This window comes from Geospiza fortis, unplaced genomic scaffold, assembly GCF_000277835.1.
Source record: "Geospiza fortis unplaced genomic scaffold, GeoFor_1.0 scaffold108, whole genome shotgun sequence".
In the NCBI taxonomy this organism is placed as follows: domain Eukaryota; kingdom Metazoa; phylum Chordata; class Aves; order Passeriformes; family Thraupidae; genus Geospiza; species Geospiza fortis.
In genome coordinates this window covers 642,515-654,948 of record NW_005054439.1, presented here as the reverse complement: position 1 = coordinate 654,948, position 12,434 = coordinate 642,515, and the positions used below count along the sequence as shown (strand labels likewise).

At 35.7% G+C, this 12,434-nt stretch overlaps 1 protein-coding gene across 1 annotated transcript in view; it reads right to left on the bottom strand.

Moving 5' to 3' along the window:
- The window catches only part of ADCY1 (adenylate cyclase 1), a 177,159-nt gene that overhangs the window by 46,096 nt on the left and 118,629 nt on the right, over positions 1 to 12,434 (bottom strand). Inside the window, exons 9-11 of the mRNA XM_031062174.1 lie at positions 10,503 to 10,630; positions 3,213 to 3,371; positions 1,607 to 1,748 (exon numbers count right to left, since the gene is read on the bottom strand). Coding sequence (XP_030918034.1) covers positions 1,607 to 1,748; positions 3,213 to 3,371; positions 10,503 to 10,630 — 429 coding nt within the window. The remainder of the gene's footprint in view (positions 1 to 1,606; positions 1,749 to 3,212; positions 3,372 to 10,502; positions 10,631 to 12,434) is intronic.

Sequence of the window (12,434 nt, the reverse complement as noted above, 5' to 3'; positions counted from 1 at the left end):
CACAGACTCTTCAGTGACACCCATGGGTAAGATGGCATCTAGGTTTATGTAGCTGATGACAAACCAAGCAGTCCTTTCTCACCAATCACCAGCAGTTTCTCAGCAATCTTGCAAAGACAAAGAAATGTGTGCTCTCACAGCAGTATACTCTCACTCTTGCACATTAAACATGCATTGACCTGGCTTCCTTCTATATGTGATTGTCAAGCTTCTGTTCCTCAGTCACTGTTTTTTGTAGCAGAATTGACACAACACAGTTTTTCTGTGTGAAAGTCACACTAATTCCCTTTTGTCTCACCTTGTCTTTTTGCACCAGTAAATGGAACAATTTCCTGAAATTCTACTATTTATTTCCTTAATATGAAATGAAACCTGATAAATTATAACATAAAAATGAAATTGTACATAATGCTGAAGGAGTGAAAACAACAGAAAAGCAAGACAATCAAGCAGCAATAAGCAACACACCTACCTTGAATAAACTCTTCCTTTCATTTTCTTCCTTATTTGGATTGATTAATTTAAGAAATACTAATTTCCTAGAAAATGCTAGTACTGATTTCAAGAAAGCCACCAAAAACCAATCTCACTGAATGCCAAAACAGAATTTAACCCACAGTTGGCTTTCCAACTGTTTTCTTTCATATTATCTAAAACTGAATTTAATCATATATACCAGAGGAACAAAATGTGAAATTGCATGATTTTCATAGTGCATGAGAAAACTCCATCTCTCTAATAAGAAGATGCTTCAGAGGAAGTACATAAAATCACTCTTACAGAAGCCTTTCCAGAATGAAACAATGGGATTTTCAATCCCAGAATCAAATTACCCTGGTGACTGGACTCCCAACATTTTCATAAAAACTCAGATAGTCATCGAATTAAGGCCAAAAAACTGATCGGAGATATGAAATTCAAGATGACCTGTTTCTTTGTGGTTATGTTTTTCTCAGACACTTGATGGTTAAAACCCTCAAATATGGAGTTTTGACAGCTTAAAAACCTGGTGTGTATAAAGACATTACTTTAAAACCTGACCAATACTTTCAGAACTGGGTAAAATAATTTTCCCCTTGAAGGTTAAAATCCCTGAATTAAATTTATTTGCACAGAGTTTCAGAAGATAAGGGTGCAAAAATCTGTATCCCAAATTCTCTGGCTGACATAAAAGGCAATAAAGTTTCTCTTGGCCTGTTATCATGTTATGATAGATAACTTCAAAGATAAGCCTTGTGATGTAGAAAAGGTTTACCAAATTGAAAATGTTTAAACAACCATTATGGACTTTCAAGACTCCTACTGTGGTCACAAGAAACATTTTTCAGTAGAACAAAAGACTGCGCTCAGTAACCAGTTGAAGAGGAAAGATGTGACTTGTAGTCGCACCTGTTGGAAAACCACTGTCATCACCTCACCACATGCTGAGATTCAAAATGTTATCATTTTGAGTAAATGGTAACTGCTGGGCTTTCAAGAGTGTTTGAAGAGCTTTCAGGAAAAAAACCAAACAAACAACAAAACATTGTCTCTAGCATTGTCTCTGCTTTCAGAATAGCACAGAACAGTTTTTAAATTATGAAAACATATCACTGAATAAGCATACCTTCCTACGATGGGATGGAACAATAAAATATGTTTCAATATTGTGCTTCTTCAAGAAACTATTCCTTTCATGACCGTATCCTGGTTCTACCTCGTAGTCCCCATTTAGGCACTCTAAGGTGGTCTTTGTAATGTGAACTTTCCTGGAGAGAAAATTAGACTTTATTGTTTAAAGCAAAGATTATGAGCTTCTTGCTACCAAAATACACTCCTTTACAGAAGTTCATAAAAAGAGATCAACAGGTCAATTTACATGCAAGACCATAGGTTTGATAAAAAAAAAAAAAGTTATGTTTTGTATTTTTAGCCAAATTGAGCATAGAAAAAAATTCTATTACATGCATTTTCTAGACTTGGGCAAAGTGAAGAGAAAGATAACTGTTGATACTATCCAAATACTTGCAGATTTGGTGTTTTGTAGAGTGTCTGCACATGATCTCTTACATTGTGTGGCCTTTTTAAGTTTTTACCTCAATGGCTGCTTGGAAAAACATCCTGCTGTTTGAAACTTGTGACATCACACTCCAAACCTCTCTTGTGTATAAAACAGAAACTTCTTTTTCTGTTTCACTTCACATCTCTGACTCATATTATTCATCCACTCTGTTTCAGAGGCAGCTTTCTGACTCACTTTGCTTTGGCAATGCACTAATCTTTAATATTATTTTTGAGTGTTCTTATCCTGAAAAAGTTTTCACATTTTCTCCTGAAAGACCCCATATATTTGAAATGTCTTTAGAAAAGGTATCTGAAAAAATTTTACTGCTTTCCTCTATAAACATGTGTTCAGATTTTCTTCCACTGGGTAACTTTAAGATAATGTATAAAATACTCTGCCAAAATTATTTAAAATAGATGTACACAATAGATAAAAATTTATCATTATCACCAAAAAAATTAATTGGTTCCTTTGTCCTTCTGTATAGCAATCAAGATCTCACAAAAATCAAAAACAGTATGGCAGGTCCTAGTCCAAATGTGAGCTACACACAGAACACCCATGCACCTTTGCAAATGTTCACGGTGTGTATTTAAATTGTGTCCAAGGCTGTGCAATGAGTACTTCAAGTTCCAGGACATGCCCCATGGGTTGGCTGCAGGTTTATGTGCTACTGTATCATTTGCAAATGTCGTCAATATCTGAGTTCATAAACTGTTATGTCTTTTCTGTACCACACAACTAGTGTTGGAAATCTGGCCATGTAAAAGGAGCAAGGCATCCCCCTCCCCCCTCAAAGTATAGAGGTGGGTAAGGGTAAAAAATTCCTGGAATGGCTACAGGGTTTTACTTTTGTAACATGAAATGATCAAAGTCTAGCATTCTTACATTCCTAATATTGTCTCATTCCTACTTTTTAGATTTGGCAACTTCTAAAAACAATTTTGTTTTAAAATGTTTTACTTCTAATCTAACATATTACTTATACAAATATCAAGATCATTTGGAAAATTCCACAGGATAAATCACATAATACATTGATTGCTCTTGCCAAATACAATCCTTTTCCTCAACAGCAATTACCTTGCAAATGCCTTAAAAATGGAAGAAATTCTTCACCCATAAAGTCTTCTATTTTTTTTCCGGCGGTTTTTTTTTTCAGACTTACCCAGGCAGTCCTCCAGCTTCCATTACATTAGCTAATGTCACATCATTTGACCAGACATCATATTGCCATTTTCGGAGACCCAGGACCCCACAAAGCACCCTGCCTGTATGCAATCCAACTCTCATGTTGAGGTCAACCTCTGTGGCTTCTGCAACAGATCTGTAATGGACAGCATCAGTATTAATATTTAGATGATGACTGCTCTTAATTTTCTCTTCTCCCAAAATTAACCCATATATTTATACATGATCAAATAGAAAGGGTCTTATAAACCTGAAATGGAATATTCAGGTACTGTTCTCTACCTTCACTAGTTTCAAAGCCTTAATCGCAATTCCAAAAAAATAATTATTTGTTATATTTTATTTACTGATGAACCAAAATATCAGTATTTCTAAATTTCTTGACCATTTCTGTGAGAAAAGAAGCACTAATTGAGATTGTCAATGTATAAATAATGATTTCCAATCTACTATTTTCTAATTGGTTCAATTACCCAGTTACTAGAGTACAGGACAAAGAAAATGACAAAAGTAATAAATCATTGTAAGAACAGCAGAGTGATTATAAACACTAATATCATTCCAAAGCTCCTGTACAAGTGGCACCAAAACAACTTGTGACTAGTCTTGCACTTATAAATTAAATCTAATGTTCAGAGATTTTCGCTGTATAGCTGGTAAAGGATGAATTAATCTGCAAAATTGTTATTAAAAGAATATTTTTTGTGCCACAATAAGGAAAGATTCTTCATTTCTGTGAACGAAGGGCATACTATGACTTGCGCTCTGCACAAAGCTGTGAACACTGAAAAGGCACTTTGAAACGAACAGTCTTAAATATTACATGCTATTTGATAACACTGTAAATAGATTTTTTCAGCTCTTTCTGTTAGACAAACACCTGTCATTCCAGAGTGAAGTTACTGTCCAAAAAGTGATACTATCTCTGAATAAAGGAAACCGACTATCACTGTAAGAATTTGTTTTTATTTGACTTTCCTAATTTGAATTTTCCAATGCATTTAATAGAAGACTTTAAAATAGGACTCTAGCTATCATTTCCCCTTGACCTTCATTGACCAATTTTTTTTTCAAGTGTCACCCAGTTACACTGGATTTTGCAGAGATGCCTTTAGAAAGACTTTTCAACTATTTCAGAAGTTGTCCGTGTTTAAATAAAATTAACAGAAAGGTCAACATAGATCAAGATGTGGGATGTGCAGCAAAGATACTTGGCTTCAATTTAAATAAGAAACCCTTCGCCTATGAAGCTACGTTCCGTGTCAGCCATCACTAATGTCAGTAACATGGAGATCTCTTTTATCTCCACAGGGAATCTTGGCATAACATATTTTTCAGTCATATTCTATGCAACAGCACAGAAAGGCTTATGCACAGCTTTCTGAAAGATTAAATATTTCCTTGTCCTATTCCTAGTCACTGCAAGTCAGCTCTCCGTCACTCAGTATCTGTTCCCAGTCAAGCCTTGAATATGACTTCAAGGAGTCCTAAAAGGATTCTAGTGTTACAATGCTTTGTTGTGCACATGATTTGACAGATCTTTGAAGAAATGAAGGACCCTAATACCATAAGCCACCTAACAACAAGCGACTGCACTTTGTATGTTCACCTGAGCATGTGTATTGTGTCATTAACAGATTGACCTTACACCAAGCCCACACCTTGCAAGACAAAGCCCTGCAGGATTACACCTTGTCTGCCTATGTTCTCCTGCATAATTAAGAACCTATGTAATAATCTTAATTAATAAACCTGCAAATGTTTGGGTTTCTCTCTTCACAAATGAGGGTGGGTTTTTTGTTTGTTAGTTCTCTCCTCCTCCTCCATTAAAAAAAAAACCCAAAAACCTCAGACTAAATGTATGTGGAAAGACAGTGAAATCCAGACATGGATAAAGTTCACTCAAGGCTTTGACATTGCTTTGTCTGACTGGGGTAAACTTAGTCTCCTTTTAGAAATGTTAATATAATAACAAAAAGTAAATGAAAAAAGATGAGTGGAGAAATAGAATGTGGCTGATCATACTCCTTGTTCAATAAGCTGAACTGTATGCAATGAACTGCACCAATGAACCATAAAGCAGAACCTGAAAGAACTTTATGTTTTGAGCAAAAACTTTCCATAAATAGTCACTTAGTCAAAAATATAAACTGAGAATACATTTCTACATCTTCCCCAGAAGGTACAATCTGTTTCAGAGATGCTTTCATCATTATTAAATTTGAGTAGGAAAAAAAAGCTCATGAGAAGTTCATTACATTTTTTGAGTTTATCTTGTAGACCTTTGTGCTCTTTATGCAGATAACTTCCATAAATAAACCCCACTGAACTATCAGAAATGAGGAATATTAGGTAATATTTAAAGAAGAGGCTTCAAATTTAAATTCAGAGCAGTAAAATGACCATGTTTCTAAACAGCATCAACATTTCTACAATAAAATGTCACAAAAATGTCCAGTAAGATATTTTAAATTATAAATACATTTCTGAGACAATATCAGCACTTCACAAACAAGCCAGGAACAGGAAAAAGGAGTTTCTCAAATAAATTATTAATTATAACTTATTCTCTCATAGGTTCCTATACTTAAGTTTTCCAAGTGTTAACACAAGAGTAGGCCCAAACCCAAATGGAAATAAAAAAAAACATTTTATTTTTAAACCAATTGTGTTCAGAGTCCAAGGAACTGACTAATAAGAAAAGCATCTACCCTGACAGCTCAAGTATCCTACAAAGCCTTTAAATTTTAGTTTCCTCCTTAAGTACAAGTATTTTATGTGCTGCTACAAGGCATGAAAGTAATTTAGATTGCCTGCAGAACAGCTTCAGACCTGTGCTCCTAAGCATTTTGTTTGAAACAAAAAAACTCTGCATGCCACTTCTTATAATTACTTAGGTCTTTTCCTTAGGTCTAAAAATATCAGCTGAAATTAATGTTTCCTGCTTAAAGGCATAGATATAATTTTTGGTTCAAATACCTAGACTTCCCCAGAGTATTGCTCAGCTGCTGCAGAGCACTAGGACAGAGAGACAGGGCTCTTGAAGGGCTGCTGGCTTGCTCTGGCAAAGGTGCAAGCTGATGAAGCTTTTACCACTGATAGACAGCTTCTTAAAAGTGCAGCTGCCGGTTCTCTAAAAACTTGACATCAATTCACTCCTGCCAGTTCAAACATTTCCAGGCCCTGGACTTTTGGATGACCAGGGGAAAAGCTTCAAGAGTGTTGACATTAGGGAAGTTAATGGTTCTGTCTATTTCCTCAGACAAAAATCACACAGGAAATCTTGATATTTCCATTTGACTTATGCAAATGGGCTGCTATAGTTCCTCTCCCTTTCCTGGTGCTTTTGGTCAGCCAATGGCCAAACCCATTAAAAGGGGACAGTTCAAGCATCAACCTCTCCCGTGCAAAAACCTCCCCAGGGGCAAATTTGTCCAGTTTCCATCTGTGAGATTTTACATGATGACTGGTGGAGTCATTCACATTAGGTGGAATGATCCATTCAGGATAAAATCACCTATGTGTCACAGAAAATAGCTGATAAACCCCACTGGATTGCCCAGTTCTCAAGAAGTAAAACTTCATGGACCTCAGTTTCCTTCACACCTCTTCAAAGTCCACAAGCAGCAACAACATTCAATCAGAAGGTCAGATGATACTTATTCTAAAGTAACCTTCCCCTCCTCACCACAGTATGTGTAGGTTGGACTAAAACAGTCAACATCAGTTGCTGTAATCCACAGATGTGCTCCTGCAGTGCCATGCCCCCTGCTACTACACACAGTCAGTGATGCAGCTAATGATGCAATTCCCACTGAGTCAGTACTAAAATGGCATCCTAGTAACGTGTTAACAGAACTTCTTCTGACATCATGAACATGTACTGTCTGTGTGACAACAGGAATGATTATGGATTCCATTAAAGTTTTGAAAAGTTTATAAATGTTAACCTGAGTATTTTGATCCAGTCCAAAATATACTATTTACATACTGCTCACTCAGAATCTCTCTTTATTTTCAATTGGAAACATTACAGATTATCTCTTGCTCTGCAACATTACTGAATGCAGGTAAATGGGTGTGTCATTTCACCACATTTCATCTCCAAAGAGGAGTTGCTGTACTGAGCCAAAGAATTGTTTAATATGATTTGTATGTACTGATGAAGTGCTGTCTAAGGAAAGACAAAACTAGGAAGAATGTGTAAAATTTCCCCCATAACACTTGCTTAAAACAGAACTCTAGACAGTTTTTGGAGAAAGGGAGGGAAGAGATTTGTTAGCTGGGCATAACTTTTCTGCATGGCAGTTAGCTAACAAATATATCTATTTAGAAGGTAAAACACTATAGTACACGAGAATGAAATTTCAAATGTGGCAATCAATTTAAGTAAGGTGAAGAGAGACTTGGCCTAACACAATGTTCATAACCAAGGTGAAGACATCGGCCACATTAGAAAAATACATGACATATTAGAGGCACTAATGAATATGATAATTTTAATTATATTACTAGCAAAAGCATGACAGTCAAAACTCCTATGGTAGGAGCAACATTGGTGCTATTGAACACTTCACTCGTTGCTGCGGCACTTTAAGAGACTCTAAAATAGAACAAACACCTGGCCTGTACTGAGGCACTGACACAATGGCTGCAGAAGTTCTTTTGGAATAAAATCAGAATATAACACTATCTGTTTTGTCAATTTTTAAGAATAAAAAGCTTCTCCCATAATTATTTTGGTTCTGTTCCCTTCAAGAAAACACTTTGAGGAAGGTGGATGAAATTGTGAAAATTATAATTATTTTATGATTCTTTGAAAATTATGTTCTCAGATTCAGCCCCATATTGAAGGATAACAGTTACGCAGAACATTAAGAGAATGAAGTGTATCAGTTTATGTGAACACATTCAACTCAGTTCAATCACAGAACCAACAATCAGCCATGGAAGTTTCTATTCCTTGATTTTCCAGAAAAAGAACCCATCTCTTGTTAGTACATATCTCTGGAATGGACACTTTTGACAGATCCATCCCATGAATCACAGTTCAAGTGATTTTATTTATTTATTTATTCATCCCAGATAACATGACAAACTTATCACTAGGGATGACAAATTCCAAGCATAAATTTATAATGCCAAGACCTGAATTTTATGGTAAAGTGAATGAACTTTAAAAAGACTACCAGCTGGCATCCACCTCTGCTTGAAAGGGGCATGTGACTTTCTATCTCATGGAACTGATAAACAAAGCTTAATAATCATACCAATACAATATAAAATGCTTTCCAACTTCACTCTCAGAAGCTCCTGATTTCTCTTTTTCATTTACTAAATACATTTTAAAACAAATTAGTCTGGGGCATCTATCTTCTAACTTCAGTTTCTGGGAAGGAAAGAGACTAATTGTGCTTATGCACAAAGAATGCAGAATATATCCCTAGCCATCAAACAACCTTAAGTAGATCTGACATTATCTTGAAACCTTGCCTCTTGCCCATCTTGCTCTCCACCATGCTCTGGCCACTAACTAACCACACAAAGGACCTAAAATTTATGAATTCTTTAAAAAATTAAATCTGAAATGGCCAGTTATCTTCTACTATAACCTGTGACTAAACATGCCTAGATAACATACTACAGCTCGTCCACATAAAATTGCAAAGTTGCTGATGCTGCAAGGAGCTCTGGAAATCATCTAGACCAACATACTTGCTCAGAGAACAGCCAGCTACAGAAGGGTGTCCAGAACTGTTGCCCAGCTGGGTTTAAATCGCTCCAAGGGCATAAATGCCACAACTTTTCAGTGAAACCTCTCGAGTATCTGACTACCTGCACAACAAAAAAAAGCTTTTCTTCTAATGAAATTTAATTTCTTACACTTCGGTTTGTGCCCATTTCCTCTCATGCTGGTGCTGATGTCACTGAGAAAAGTTTGGCTTTGTCCTCTTTATTCCCTCACTCTAGGTATTTGTCTGCATTGATGAGAACCCCTCTGAGCCTTCTCTTCTGCACACTGACCAGGCCCAGTTCATTCTTTTCTAATTCAACTCCTTTTCCAAGTTTACATTATCAAGTCAGTAGCCAATAAAATACACCCTAGAAAGGGAACATGTTCACTTCTAATAGTAAAACTGAAACATTCTAAAGAGGAAAGTTCCAACAGCTATTATACTAATACCTTATTTGTCTACATGAAATACAGCACAACTAATGAATTAAAGATCAATGATAGGTTTAAAAGAGAATGACAGCATCATCTATTGCTTTCCAGGAATTTAAAAAACCCCAAACAAACCAAAATGTGTACAAATCCTGTACATATAATTATGTTTCCAAAGGTCAGGGCTTCCTTATAAATGGAGAATCCATATACTGCTGAAAGAATACACATTTTTTTAGGATTTTATATTATCATAGACTATCAGAAATTATAGATTAAGAGATTAAAAAGTATTTTGTCAATTTTACAATGCTTACAAATGTGATGAACTTGCATTGAATAAGGGAGAAAATGAATTAATTTATCCAACTTTTCATGCTCGGTATGTTTAGCAAATGAAAAGGAGAAGTGGGCAATACAGTAGTAAAGAAATCTTCCAACTTTATCCTTTCCCTCCTACGTAATGAAATAGATCTCCAGCTTCTGCTAAACACTCATTCACACTTCTCTCACATCCATATTTTTTGCCTTGGCAAAATAATGATCAATGTAGACCTCTCAAGCATAAACAAAAATCTGAGCATCAAAGTAAATTTCATGTTACATTTCTGAAAAGCAGAATAAATGAAAGGTTTAAACATGACATTAAAATTGAATAATCTACAGGCTATGATTCTGAGACTGCAAACACATATACAACAGGCATATATTAGGACTTGTTTTGACTTTACATACTGATGTGCAAAATGAGCAGTGTTTACCACTGCAAAGCAACACATTTGAGCCCTTTCATTGTGGCGATAGGCAATAGGGTGTATTTTCTTCTTTCTAATTATCTTTTTGCCATCTATTCAGTACATGTATGTGCCTCTACATACTCAGTTTGCACACTTACTTCTTATAGTGATTAAATGGAGTGGAAAATCAACGTCTAGAGTGGCCATTCCTGAAATCAGGGTCCTGTGGCCTGAGTGCAAGAGTGTGACTTGCCAGATGAGTAGTGCTAACAGACGTGGATGTTTTTCTAAGAGCACACTTCCTGAGCAGCACATAGTAGCTGTTGCAGCACTCCTGTCTGGGTTCACCATGCATGATACTTACGTGATAGTGTCAATCATATCCAGTCCCATTTCAACACAGCAATGGGCATGATCTGTTTTGGGCTGGGTCAATCCTGATACACAGTAGTAACAGTCTCCTAGGATTTTTATTCTTCTGCAATGATTTTCCTTTCATAAAAACAGAATGGGAAAAGTTTTACTATTTATATAAATATTTCAATATTAACAGGTTAAAAATCTTCTCCAACACTATGCAATAATTCAGAGAATCTTTTCATTATCAAATGAGGTAATGTACAGTTAATGAAATCTCGGCTCCCAGTACACAACAGCTGACACGCATTTGTTAATTTATTTATAAATAGACATACATGTACTGGACATCAGTCCTGCATTGTTCAACACACATGGGTTAACACTGCTTAAAGATGTAGTTCTGAACAAATGTTATTGCCTTGCCCTTATGCTAGGTAAATATAAATTCAAGATTTGCAATGAGACTTAATTTCTATATGAACCCAAACCGAAGGACTGGGGCCAAACCACTGCTGGATCTTGGGAAATGCTTGCATTCTGAGAAGCTTTTGTTTTAAATTCAGTTCAAATTCACCAGGAAAGATTATTTATTTATCTGTAAAGGTACACACGTTTTTGCATTACCTATTCATAAACTACAGTTCGCAATACAGCATAATCAGTACGACAGACTTGCAGATGAGAAGATAGTCAATTTGCATTACAATCAAATTTATCTTCTATTTGCATGTAGTTTAATTTCTACAGCCAAAGAACTCTGGTAAAAACTCTCCCATTAAAAAAAATCAAACAAACAAAAATGATAGCATGTGATAATTGCTACATCCATCTGAGCAGAAAGGTAATTTCTAAACAGAGAGCACATAACAAAAATGCTTTTAAAAGAGCAGTATCTTTAACTAATAAACTATGAGGAGACATGGCGAGATAATAATTATAACTTATTCTCTCATAGGTTCCTATACTTAAGTTTTCCAAATGTTAATACAAGAGTAGGCCCAGAAAAAAATGGAAATAGAAAAAAATATGCTATGGCAACTTCTACCCATTTAGAGTTTGGCACAGAAAAGTAAAAAACCTGATTAAATGAATCCAACTTACAAAGCTGGGATTATTCCAGTAAGCACCATGAAAAATTAACTGTTGTGAATATGATGGGAGTGGACTCACAAAAGTCTGATTCTTTTCCCAGCAGTGTGCAATATAGACTTCAGCAACACAGGAAGGGAAAAAAAGAGAGGACGGTGATGATGGAATTTAAAATTTCTGGAAAAAAAAACCTATTCATAGAATCATATGCAGATCTCAAAATCTTCGTTGATACAGAACAGTCCTTTTAATTCAAGGTTTTTGGACATGAATCACTACATTTTGTAATGGAAACCACAAAGTTTTTTACTAGATACCACTAGATTATACTCCCAAGAAAAGACTTCCCCCATCACTCCTCAATTTTGGGCAGATCTTGAAGCACTTGAGCATAGTCAGTAGTTCAAGCTGAAGCCTACTTTCCAAAATAAATTCAGTTTTGGCCCATAGTTCAAAATCTTTTATAAGGCCCTTTTCATCTTTCAATTTGGTATGTATGATTTGTGGCCAGGCAATGGCTATATGACATTTAGGAAAGCTATTCAGAAAAGCCATTTCAGTAATCTGGGGTGAACGACACATAAATGTTAATCAATCAGTCTCTCCTATTAGTGTCTGCCTCACAAATGGCTCATTTCTAATGACTTGATAACAGCCTGGTAGACAATTAAAGAAATAAAATTAAAAAACCAAACCAAAACAAAACAGAGTTTACTCCATTACCCCTTTTCTGGGTCAATTTCTTATTTGTGCAGGAGAAAGATAAAAGAAGAAGTAAATAAGTGCAACAGTATTTTCTGGAGAGATATTTGTCTTGATGGAAGACATATGGCTAAATCACCTGCTG